Here is a 13,280-nt window from a genome sequence, read left to right as displayed (position 1 = left end):
GATTTAGAAAGGTTAAAAAGTGAATTTCATTTCATGTAATTATATCCTGAAATGCACCCGGTCTCACTAAGGCTCTGGCTGGCCAAGGGATGAGGGGTTTGGGAATGAAAATGGACTCCTCACTTACAGGCCACAGGGCTGGGACAGGGGCATGGGCTTCCCTCTAGCGATTCCTGGTCAGTTGTGCAGCAGGGGTGCAGAAGCTCACTTCCCACCTGCCCTGAAACTGTGGAGTCCTGTACACTCCAAAAGACCCTCAGCAGATCCAATTCCTAGGCAGAGATGTGCAAGCAGCTCTCCACAATTATTGCCCACAAGCACCATCTCCCTCAGCTCACATTGGCCTTAGTGCAGAGCTGATGCTCAGGGCCAGGGCAGTATACAGAGCCCCAGGGTCCTCCTGCCTAGAAACCAAACCCCCTGCTAGCTGCTTCTAGTGCACAGTATTGTGTCAGATCAGGTAGGGCTTCGCAGTCATCTGCAAGTGCTAGTCATGTACCTGCTTCAGCCAGCCACCTGGGGATGAATAAGGCAACCAGTGCCAGAGAGTCCATGACCCAGTCACAACCCAAAGTTTGAAAAACACTGCTTTAGATGTGCAGTCCCTGCCCAAATTACCTTAATTAGGGAGAAACACATATTCCCCTATTCCAGCTCTGCCCCATCTTTTTACCCAATGTCTAGGGAGAAATGAAGGGTTTACACTGAGACTGCCAAACCTCAATGGCCAAACAATAACCTGGAGGCCATTCCTAATGTGTGTTCCAGGGCATACTGCAAAAAATGCAGACCTGGTGCAGAGCAGGAAGGACATGAACAACAAAATCAGCATGTGGTGACAGAGGAAAAATCGTTGGCAACCACAGAATCCAGTCTGAAGAAGGGGGATCCCACTGAATGAACTACAGGTTCCACCTCCCTGGTCCAACATGGTTGGGACCTGACAGGTAATGAACGACGCAGGGGAGGGTGTCCAGGGCTTCTGCCCCGGCGGCCCCAGCTCTTGTTTCTTGGGGACTCTGGGCTTCCTAGGCTGCCAAAGCTCTCGGGCCCCCGACCCCATGCTCCTACAGCCTCGGCCATGGCCCCATAGTGCAGTGGGGGCTCCAGCAGTGGCTCTGGCCCCATCCCCAAGCTGCATCAAGGGCTCCACCCTGTCCCCTCCTCCCCTGTGCTGCAGTGGGACCAGTGGGAGCTCCAATTCTGTCCCTGGCCAAGCTGCTGGCCACTGCTCTGGCCCCAGCCCCTACCACAAAACTCTGTGGTCCTGGGACCACAGATGTTGCTAGACAAGAGAGTACCAGATTCGAGAGGCCCATCCTGTACTGACATTTTTCAAGAGGCAGACTATTTTAAAAGGCATAATGTAGGTAAAAGCTTAAATTTAAGGCTTTGGAAGTTGTACAAAACTTGAAAAGTACAATGAGCACTGTTAGAGACAATTTTTAGTATGCTTATTGGGACAATCATTTATTTCAGTAAGTTTCTACTCTTCTTGCCTCTGGTACACATGATTTACAGCAACACCAGCATGAGAGGGAAATGAAAGCCAAAGCAAGAAAAAAATAGACCTTTGTTCACCCTGATCATATTAATGCTTAAAAAGACATCTCCTAATCCAGTGTCAAACTAGGCTCTAAGACTAAAGACAATACACAAAGCTGTCAGTGTCTGATTTATAGCTGAATGGGAGGTATCATTTCCAACTCAGGAACGGCCTTGCTGGCCCTCTGGGCATTGTGGAGGGACTGCTCTGAACTTCTGGAAAGGCCAGGGCCAACACCACCTGGACCACAATGTGCCCTGGAGCCCTCAGTGCTGCCAAAGTGCCAGATGGACCAAATTAAAGGGCCTCAGCCGCCAGACACTACCATAACTGGGAACTTGGAGCCTTTTGTATCTCCCAGCCCAGGAGCAACTGCCCCCTTCGCCATCTTCCCCATCAACTGGCCCGGGTACAAACATGCGCTAACTGAAATCAAACTACCGTGTGAAAAATAAATAGTTATGTAGCCATAGTCGCATAAGCAACAGTGTAGACTATCCACCCCAAGTATTATCCCATCTGAAACCCTTGAAATATATTTGGTTGGCTAAAAGAATGACTAATGGCAAGTACCTGACATTCATGTGAGAAGGATACCCTTCAAAAAGTGAAAATCCTGAGCAAATGAAGCCAACACAAATTAAAAACAAGTAAAATAGAAGACAAATTTGAAAGACTAGAAGAATTTGATGAACCAATTGTGAAAAAGACACAAAAACATAATCACCAGCAAAATTTTCTGAAATTAAAATGTGAAAAGTTTACTGATTTCCCCCAGGGAAGCTTTAATGGGTTACTGATGTACCATCATACATCAAATACAAACAAGGGGTTAAATTGTTTCAAAATCAGGGGTTATGAATGCAAGAATTTTTGATCACAGCAAATACAAGCAACAAAAGAAAAAGGTATAAATTAACCTATGCAGTAGTTGCTGTATAGATGATCCCATACCAATTCCACTTTCAAAGACACCCCAAGACACAGGAGCTGAGGTAGAAAAATGTTCCCAAACCAGAAAGACTATGGAACAGAATCAATTTGTCCAGAAATCTCTGGGCAGCTTCTGGCCACAACAGTCTTGTGCATGGAACTGCTAACAGGCATGCATATCAGGAAAGAACAGTTCCCCTTTAGGATATATCTTCAGGTCCATTTTGACAAGATACACCTTTGGCTAGCTCTGATCAAGTTAGCTTATCAAAATAAAGTGGAGTCATAGAAGCAGGAGTGACAGGTGTGGATGGGTACCAGTTTGAAACATGAAGTATACACTTGGGATGGTTAGCTCCACCCACTACTCGTGCCATCCCACCTATTCTCTATTTTTAGCTGCGAGCTCAATCAGACCTAGCAGAGGCATGTCTCCTTAAGCTGGAAGCTACACTTCCAGCTTGAAGCATAGACAAGTTTTTAAATAATTGACATATGGATCACACTACGAAGCAAAATAAAAGAGAGGCAGGTATCCACCATTCTGCTGCTGACAGGGCGGAGCTGGTGAGTGCTGAAAGAAAGTATCCCCTGAAAGAAATGCATGCCAAATTGATTCAGGCAAGCCAACTCATCAGTAATTCTGTGAAGTCCCATACAATATCCTGCCCAGCTGTGACACCTCCACAGAGCCAACATCAATTTATGTGGTTATGCTGTCACGAAACTCTGGACAAATTCTCAGGATTCCAAGGGTGGGAGAGGAAAACAAAACAAAAACCAACAACCACCAGCCACCACAACACCTTGGTAAAATAAAATAGAAAAACATGAAAAATCTGGGTGACTGAGTTGTGGGATTATCAGATGCAATTCCTGGTGGGAGAGGGAAAAGAATTATACAACTTGCAAGTAAAGAATCAAATAAAACTATGTATCTGAAAATAGGGAAAAATAAATATACAATTACATGGCCCAGTTACAGCATTCTTTGTAGGTAGTCCATTGTGTCCGACGATGTCTTGAGCTTGCACAGGCTCATCGGTTGTGGACTCGCATGTGGCTGAGGAGTCCAAGCTTTGAATGGCCTGGGCATTCACAGTAGGGGCAAGGGAATTGTCCTGGCTCTGTTGGTGTGGCTGCTACTGTTGCTTTCTTCCTCTCATGAGCATCAATGAGGTGTACGCGTTGCTGCTCTTCAAAGTTGTCATACGCATGTTGTACGAGAGCACGCCAGCTATTCGGTCTTTTGCATGCTGTTCTAGCTGATCTAGTTTTAAACCAGCATGAGCAATGTCGGCCTTTACACAGTCTTTGTACCTCTTGCGAGGCCTACCTTGGTGCCTTTTCCCTGGCAGAGTTCACTGTAGAGGAGTTGCTTAGGGATTCTTGACTCCTCCATTCATATGACATGCCTTGTCCAGCGAAGCTGAGCTTTCAGAATCATGGCTTCGATGCTCATGGTTCCTGCTCTGTCCAGGACTTCCAGGTTCATAACTTCGTCCTGCCATCGAATGTGCAGTATTGACCTTAGGCTGCGTGTGTGGAAGCACTCCAGCAGTTTTGTCTTCTGTACAAGGTCCAGGTTTCACAGCCATACAGGAGACTGGTCAGGACTACAGCCTTGCACACTTTCAGTTTAGTGGACTGTCGGATATTGTGCTGATTCAACACTCGCGGTCTCAGACATCCTAGTGCCTGGCTGGCCTGGCAGATTCTGTCATTGATTTCTTTGCCAAGGGAGCCATCACTGGCTCTCACACTGCCAAGGTACTTGAACTCCTCTACTGTTTTTAACTCTGATCCTTCAATAAAGATTGAAGTGGGGAGATCATCAGATCCTGCAGCCGATTGAAACAGTACCTCAGTCTTTCCTAGGCTGATGGTCACACCAAAGAGGTGAGTGGTAGATCCCCTGGGCAGACGTGTCTCCTGAGCGCCCCCTTGTGACTAGAGTTTGCTGCATGCAGTGCCCTGTTAATAAGACTCCCTCAGACATGTCCCTACACAAACTCTGCACTGGTTTTGCCTGCCCTTACAATACCCTTCGCTCTTCTCATCCTTCCCCTCCCCCGCCTTTTCAGGGTCTTGAGTTATTAACGTAAACTAAATTCCCAAATAAAAAGATATAGTGTGTCAATTCCACTCTCTGGTTGGATCATTCAGACCTTTTCTCTCCACAGCATCTGTTGGAAAATCCACATCCAGCAATCTTCAGTTCACTCTACTCCCAGCCTTCTTGCCTGGGCCTTTCCTACTTTGGCAACCACTCACAGCCTTACCTGGGGGAGTTGCAGCTTTCCAGCTCTGGCTGCCAAAGCCTCCCATATTAATGTTTGCCCTGCAGGAGCCAGACTACCTATCTGTATCAGAGGGGTCACCGTGTTAGTCTGGATCTGTAACAGCAACGAAGGGTCCTATGGCACCTTATAGACTAACAGAAAAGTTTTGAGCATGAGCTTTCGTGAGCACAGACTCACTTCAACAGATGCTGGTCTTGGAAATCTGCAGGGCCAGGTATAAATAAGCCAGAGTAAGGGTGAGGATAACAAGGTTAGCTCAGTCAGCAAGGGTGAGGCTTACTACCAGCAGTTGATCTGGAGGTGTGAACACCAAGGGAGGGGAAGCTGCTTCTGTATTTAGCCAGCCATTCACAGTCTTTGTTTAAGCCTGAGCTGAGGGCGTCGAATTTGCAGATGAATTGTAGCTCAGAAATTTCTCTTTGGAGTCTGGTCCTGAAATTTCTTTGCTGTAGGATAGCTACATTTAAGTCTGCTACTGTGTGGCCTGGGAGATTGAAGTGCTCTCTTACGGGTTTTTATATATGGCCATTTCTGATATCTGATTTGTGTGCGTTTATGCTTTTACATAGAGACTGTCCAGTTTGTCCAATGCATATAGCAGAGGGGCATTGCTGGCACATGATGGCATAAATTATATTGGTAGATGTGCAGCTGAATGAACCCACGATGGTGTGGCTGATCTGGTTAGGTCCTGTAATGGTGTTGCTGGTGTAGATATGTGGGCAGAGCTGGCAACGAGGTTTGTTGCATGGATGGGTCCCAGAGTTAGAGTGACTGTGGTGCGGTGTATAGTTGCTGGTTAGGATTTGCTTCAGGTTGGCAGGTTGTCTGTGGGCAGAGTCTCCTTCCCATGGGTCCAGATGATGAAGATGTCGTCAATGTAGCGTAAGTAGAGACAGGGTGTTAGTGGACAAGAGCTAAGGAAGCGCTGTTCCAGGTCAGCCATGAAAATATTGGCATATTGAGGGGCCATGTGGGTACCCATAGCTGTGCCACTGATTTGAAGGTATATATCATCGCCATATCTGAAATTGTTGTGTGTGAGGATAAAGTTACAGAACTCAGCCATCACATCTGAGCTCTTCATCATCTGGACCCATGGGAAGGAGACTCTGGAGGAATTCCACCGGGACTTCAACAACTTTCACCCCAACATCAACCTCAGCCTGGAACAGTCCACACAGGAGATCCACTTCCTGGACACCACGGTGTTAATACACGATGGCCACATCAATACCACCCTCTACCATAAACCCACTGACCGCTACTCCTACCTTCATGCCTCCAGCTTCCATCCCAGACACTCCACACGATCCATTGTCTACAGCCAAGCACTAAGCTATAACCGCATTTGCTCCAACCCTTCCGACAGAGACAAAACACCTACAGGATCTCTACCAAGCGTTCTTGAAACTGCAATACCCACCTGAGGAACTGAAAAAACAGATCAACAGAGCCAGACGTGTGCCATGAAGCCTCTTACTACAGGACAAGCCCAAGAGAGAAACCAACAGAACACCACTAGCCATCACCTACAGTCCTCAGCTAAAACCTCTACAGCGCATCATCAGGGATTTACAACCCATCCTGGCCAATGATCCCCCACTTTCACAGACCTTGGGAGGCAGACCAGTCCTTGTCCACAGACAACCTGCCAACCTGAAGCAACTTCCCCTCCCTTGGTGTTCACACCTCCAGATCAACTGCTGATATTAAGCCTCACCCTTGCTGACTGAGCTAACCTGGTTATCCCCACCCTTGCTCTAGCTTATTTATACCTGGCCCTGCAGATTTCCAAGACCAGCATCTGATGAAGTGAGTCTGTGCTCACGAAAGCTCTTGCTCAAAACTTTTCTGTTAGTCTATAAGGTGCCACAGGACCCTTCGTTGCTGTTACCTATCTGTAGTTTCCCGAGTCTCCCCCTTACTGCAGCCACTTACTATCGTTTATTTCCTGACTTAGATGGTGCTTAAGAGCATGCAGGCTCATCCTCAGGCCCTCCAGCCCCACAACAAACCACCCTGTTACAGAGCAAATATGTGGGCAAAGTTGGCAATGGGGGTCGTTGCAAGAAGTTCCAGGATTAGTATTTCTGTGATATGGCATGTGGTTGCAAGTGAGAATTTTTCTGAGGTGAAGTGGCGGTCTGTAGGACAGCAGAGGCCTCTCATCCAGAGTCTCTTGGAACCTCACCCAGAGCTTCTAACCTAGATCCTCTCCATCACTGGAGAGAACCACATCAGTTACATGATCAGGGGTTCATATTCCTGTACCTCCACTAATGTTAAATATGCCATCCTGTGCCAGCAATGCCCATCTGCTATGTACACTGGACAGACTGGACAATCACTTTGCTGAAGAATGAAAGGACAAGTCAGACATCAGCAATCTGAATACACATAAACCTGCCAGCGTGCACTTCAAGAGTAGGCCATAGTATGAAAGACCTGAGAATCTGCATCCTACAACAAAAAGGCTAACACCAGATCAGAAAGGGAGACGTCTGAAGTGGAATTTATTTTCAAATTTGACACATTGGGCCTTGGCCTTAGAGATAGCAATTACCTTATATATTACAAAGACAGCTTCCCCATCTTTGATAATCGTAGTGATCTCCGGCAAGTCACTTCATCTAATAGACACTTTTGGGAAGTAATTTGCTCTCTACCCTTTGCCTCTGCAGCTAATTTGTCAGTTTTCATTTCATTTTTTTTTGTTTGTTTTCTCTCCGTTACAGATGCGTCATAACAGGTCATTTTCAACACTATTTCTAGATCTGAAGAAATGGGTCTGCCCCACGAAAGCTGATCACCTAACGAATTAGTTTGTTAGTCTTTGAAGTGCTACAGGACTGCTTTTTTGTTTTGAGCAGAAACAAGTGTGACAAATTGAACTTCAAAAGGGGCCTCAGGACAAGATCATAGACTGCACAGAACACCCACAGGACATTTGCTGAGTCAGGATTGCTCCTCTAGACGAGGTGTTTTATTCCAAGCCATATGTAATCATCTTTTTGGGCTGACAGTACCTGTATGATGTGCCAACAGGAGAGGCATAGTCCCAGTGTTTCAGCAGTTCCAGAGGTTTTTTCTACTTGGATTATTTTCTGGTGCTGCTAGTAGATACCTGGCTCCTTTTGGTATGCTAGAGAGTAAAGCTACTTGGCAGTGCCTCCAGGGACATTACAACAGTGCTAGGCAGGCTTGAACTCAAAAATAATACAAGCTCACACATGCAACCAAATTAAGAACAGTATCTACAAGCCTTGAATGGGAAGAGGTGGTGCCGGATGTACCAGGCTTCAACATCTTTTGTAAGTAAACATAGCTTGTGTATGAGAGAGACTACTCATTAATAAAATTACACACGCGCTCAGATGTTTGCAGGATGGTAGGACCTCAATGTGTTTTGATGTGTTACAAGCAATATCACACACTTCTAAAATACACATTTTAAATGAGCAAGTTGCCTTTCCTTTTTCATCAGTGCAATTATGACTATAGCAGCAAAACTCAGGAAACATCTGAACAGACTCAGCTGTATCTCAGCACTCTTTTGGAATCCTGGGGCATATGGACTGCAGTTCAGGGCACTTTTTATAATAATACTTACTGGTCTAACTTCTATTTAGAATTTACGGAAAAATATCTGAGCATTACAAATTCCATAAATCTGACAGGAACCACTCAGTTCTCTCCCTTATTTTTTTTCTAAAAAAAATATTTTTACTGTTGAGAAAGTTGGTGGAAAAAGAAGGGTCTTAGAGTTCCACTCCAATGGAATGCTATGAAAGTTTGTCTCCTTCACCTACAAGTCTGATCCCACAGCTAATACTTGCTTATTGCTCCTGAAGAACTCAGCTGCCATATGACATACTTTGTTCATTAAGTGAGCCACAACCCATGGAATCGCAGAGCCCCAACATGGGCTTTGAAGATTAGTCACAGAATTTTAAACTTTACACCTTGATTCAAAGTCAGTGCCCAAATGACTTGCATAGTAGAGCTAACTGCTCATGCAGCAATCACTGAAACTTAGCTTGATAGCATCACAGTTGCACTAGGGATCTACTTCATGCAGTCCGCTGTTTTCATTCAAGGTGGGTGCAAGGCAATGGGACAGCAACTGGAACAAAACTTAAAAAAAAGGAAATACAATAATATTCAAAGGGAAATATTGTGATGTTGCTGTGAGGTGATCAAGATCTGTAATGATTTATATATATTCTTAATTCACTAAACCAGCCGTGCTATAAAGGAACAAAATGTACCAGGCAGGTGTAACTGAAAAACAGAAGAGACATGCTAAGCATGATTAAATATTAGGGGCAGCAAAATCTTTGAGTGGTTCTTGTGCAAGACACTGAGAGGTGGAATATGCTCACTACCTTTTTCCTTTTTATCTCCAGATCTGAGGAAGTGTGCCTGCACCATGAAAGCTCATCACCTCAAATTATTTTGTTAGTCTTTAAAGTGCTACAGGACTGCTGGTTTGTTTTTATCAGAATACAGACTCACATGGCTACCTCTCTGTTACTATCTTTTTTCCCTCGGTTACCTTCAGTTGTAGACTTGGTGCCAGCAACACAGCACTTCAAGAATTAAAGCTGAAAAATGTGACCACTTTCAGATCAATAGAACCAGAGAACTACAGAGGTACAGTAATGCACCCAGCTTCTGGAAAGGAAGAGGAATAATGTCTGTTTACTGAATTAATGAAATAATTAGTCAGTCTTGGAACAGCGCTAATTAAATTCCACTGAAGTACCATCCAGCCTTTGTTGGCTCACTCTACTAAGAAGGGGAGAGTAAACATGAAAAATTAGAGAGACCTCGTGACTTACAGCACCCATTTACTACTCCAACCCCCTCCTCAGTCAGTGACATGTACAGGTCTGATAAAGTTAACCATGGCTTTACAATCACAAATAGCAAATATCTTTATGCTTATGCCAAGTACGTTTATAAAAATCTCAGCAACTTTGCTATGTTACCAGATGGATGCAGTAAAATTGAGCAGTCAGGTTCATAACAAATATAAGACTATGCACATATGCAAAACTGGCAGATATGTTGTATCATTTTTTAAATAGATTTTTAAGATTTAATTCACATGCACACACTATTTCAAATTTCAACCAGTGATGAAAAACTAAAATCAGATAGACTTGTAAAGCTCCCTCTCGGGTATTGCTATGAACCTGGTATCACAGTACACATCAAGGAAAATTGGAACTGATGCTTGAATGTGACTGTTAGAGGCATGGGGAAAGTTACAGACACACATCAGTTGCAATTACAGACAGACAATTAATGTGTCTAATGTCACACTTTCAATACTGTGTGTTTTCCACCCCACCTCTAAATCACAAATGCAGTGTGAAGGAGAAACCTGGCTAAAGCTCTAAGATTCATCAGAACATGGACAGACTAATTTCTCCCCACCCCCATGAGAACCACAAAACTGAGACAAAGCCTACAAGTATCACATACACAAAGAGGAGACTAGTAGTTACATAGGAAATAAAACAAGAACAGTCGAGTATCTCAAACCATTAGTGTTTTTAAAAGAAGACAAGAGTATCCATCAATTAGAATGACCACTTTCCTCTACCGATTTCCTCTTGTCAGTGCATGGAGTGGCATTTGATACTCTAGAGCAGGCGTGTCCAACCCGCGGCCCACAGGCCGCATGCAGCCCTGGACAGCTAGTAATGTGGCCCCACAAGATCGTAAACTTTTAACATTATTATGTTATTCATATACATTAACTATATTATATATTTTATATGCAGCCCAAGACAATTCCTCTTCACTCAATGCGGCCCAGGCAAGCCAAAAGGTTGGACACCCATGCTCTAGAGGAAACCTTGTTCATCCATCCTTCATTAATACAACTTAATACAAAATGGGATTTTGTAAAATGAATTTAAAATGGGGATAATTAAAAATAGTGAATTTGGCTTATATTAAACCTAGAAAAGGGATACATTCAAAATAGACTTGACTTCAAGCTTGGGAAGCTCTCTTTTTTTTTAAATCAATTCATATTATTTACCAGACAAAAAAGAAATGTACTTCTATCAAGTAATTACTCTAAGTAACAATTTATGGTAATAAAGTTTGAATGTTTCAGGAAAAAACTTCCTACAGGTACAACTGAAGAAAGTACAAGTTTGCCATAATGGTTGAGTTTATTTACAAATTTAAGCATGTTTTATATACTTCAATTTACATAAGAGGGAAACTAGTATTATACTTTATAGCAATATACAATGAAGGAAAAATGAAATAAAGCAAAGTGCATAATAAAATGAACCTTTATTATTCCAATAAAGGAGGCCAACCATGCCATATTTGCATGTTTCTGAATGCATATTCCTAAAATACATATACACCTGTAAGCAATCAGCTTAGAAACTTGGTATACTGTTTTAGAGCAAGTGTATTCAAGTTCTTCCATACTGCACTGGGGATGTCATGGTCTTAAGCTGACTGAATGAAAACAACACAGCAAATTAAAGGAAAAAATGTGATATTGCGGCACTGGCTTTCAAAGAAAAATGCATTCTCTACTAATAAAAATAACTGACCAAGCCCAATGTTCTACTGACAACAAAATTCTGTGCTAATGCCAGTTTTAAATGTAGTTAATTACTAACTTTTGGGTTTTTATCCACATTTATTGGCACTACTTTTTCACTATTTAATCTTAAATTTTAGTATTCTAATAAACAGCCTTTTCGTTAGGAAAGGATAAGTGTCTAGGGTATAGTATTTTCTATAATTGTTCAGAGAGATACTACTATCCAGCCGGTGTTAATGCTCCTAAAAATTAATCCTTGGTCTTGGCAGCAGCAAGATGCCTATGTAAGACTTCTTGCAAATTTATGCTTGATTGTAACTTCGTTGCTAACAATATCTATTAGACCTTCTTCTGGCTAGGATATCTGAGAATATCTGTATGGATTAAATATTTTAGATTTTTAAGCAAAAAAGACTTTTTAATGGAACAGGAAACTGATTTTTTTTTCTATTTTTTTCCTCTCCGTCCTCCCCCTCCCGCCCCCCCCTTTTTTTTTTTAAACAAGCCACTTACTTCTGAAGTATCCTTGGAGTTGAGTAACATTTGTCTCCTTTTGGATGTAATCTTTCCTGGGTTTATCAAAGAGCCCATACACAAAATTAGTAAACCCAGTTCAATAGTATGTCCAACAATATAAAAGCACAGCTAACAAATCAGACCCATTTATTGCCTTTATGAAGTGTGAGAGAACACCTTGTCAGCAGCACATCAGATGTGAACAGCACAGCATTTCCATTTCCCATCCCTGGCACAGTTTTGTCAGCATGAACACTACTTTTTACAACATGGTCCAAAGGGTTTTCAACTAACGTATCCTGTCATTGCCCACATGTTAAAATTTGAGTCATGTGAGTATGTATCTTAACTTTTAAAAGCAATTAATGTATAATGAAAAGTTCACCTGTTTTGGGGCCCCCATATTTTCCTGTATTGGGGGTGCATTCTGTATCCGCTCATTTAACAGTTACGTTTGTTATATTTCTGGAGCAGAAAAATGTTTTTTAAAAACTGTGCTTTATTAGTAAACATAAAATCATCACTCTTCTGTAATTTTAAAACTTAAGGGTTGTCTACAAAACTTTGTACTGTACATATTAAGGTGGCATCACTTCACATCCACCTATAGCAGCATAATCAAGGAAATATGTGTGGACACACTAGAGCACTTGCTTTTCTTTTTTTCTTTCCAATGTTAACATTTGACTGAGGTCTCCAAAAAAGGTGGGTTCAACCCTGAGATTTTACATTTGACTTTTTTTTTCCTGTGAGAGGTTATTTTATTTCTTGTCTCTCATTCTGAACAAAAACAAAAATTAGATAGTTGTAACAAAGGCTTAAGACAATGTATAGCACTAAGAAATGTCATTAATACTACGCACACAACAAGAAAAAAAAAGCTATGCTGCATTCAGAGACAAATGCGTTGCTAGAGGTACATTCTTCAAATCATCAGTTAGACTCCATAAAGGAAGTTATCATCTCACTTCTAGTTTTTTCCCCTCTAGTACTATCTGGATTTCTTTGGCATCCAAAGTCTCATATGTCAATAAAGCTTCTGCTAAATTCTTGTGTTCCTTTGCATGAATCTTCAAGATGTTCTTTGCGCGTTCATATGAGTCCTAATATAAAAAGAAACATTTAAACCATTCAGAACAGAAAACTTACGTACAAATACATTTTGAAAACCATTTTTCCCATCAGTTCAAATATATCACCAAGATAGTGTGCACAGCTCTTGTGAAAAATATCATTTCAGTTCAATCTTAAGTACACCTTTGATCTTGCAAAGACTTAAGCACTTGCAGCATTTTATACGTAATCTGATACGTGAGGCTTGGGGATCCTCCCCCATTGCATCAAGGTGAGCCGGCACTCCACTGATGTGGGGGTGGTAGGTGCCAAATCAACTCCC

The 13,280-nt window shown here is 42.6% G+C and overlaps 1 protein-coding gene across 2 annotated transcripts in view; it reads right to left on the bottom strand.

Moving 5' to 3' along the window:
* Positions 1-10,946: 10,946 nt before the first annotated feature.
* The window catches only part of YME1L1 (YME1 like 1 ATPase), a 49,132-nt gene continuing 46,798 nt past the window's right edge, over positions 10,947-13,280 (bottom strand). For both annotated transcript variants that reach the window (XM_074984908.1, XM_074984909.1), the window contains exon 19: positions 10,947-12,987. In XM_074984908.1, the coding sequence (XP_074841009.1) occupies positions 12,844-12,987 (144 nt within the window). In that variant the 3' untranslated portion in view covers positions 10,947-12,843. The remainder of the gene's footprint in view (positions 12,988-13,280) is intronic.

The sequence above is a fragment of the Carettochelys insculpta genome, chromosome 2 (assembly GCF_033958435.1).
Source record: "Carettochelys insculpta isolate YL-2023 chromosome 2, ASM3395843v1, whole genome shotgun sequence".
Taxonomy (NCBI): Eukaryota; Metazoa; Chordata; order Testudines; family Carettochelyidae; genus Carettochelys; species Carettochelys insculpta.
The sequence above is the reverse complement of the archived record's forward strand: the minus strand, read 5'-3'. Positions and strand labels throughout refer to the sequence as shown.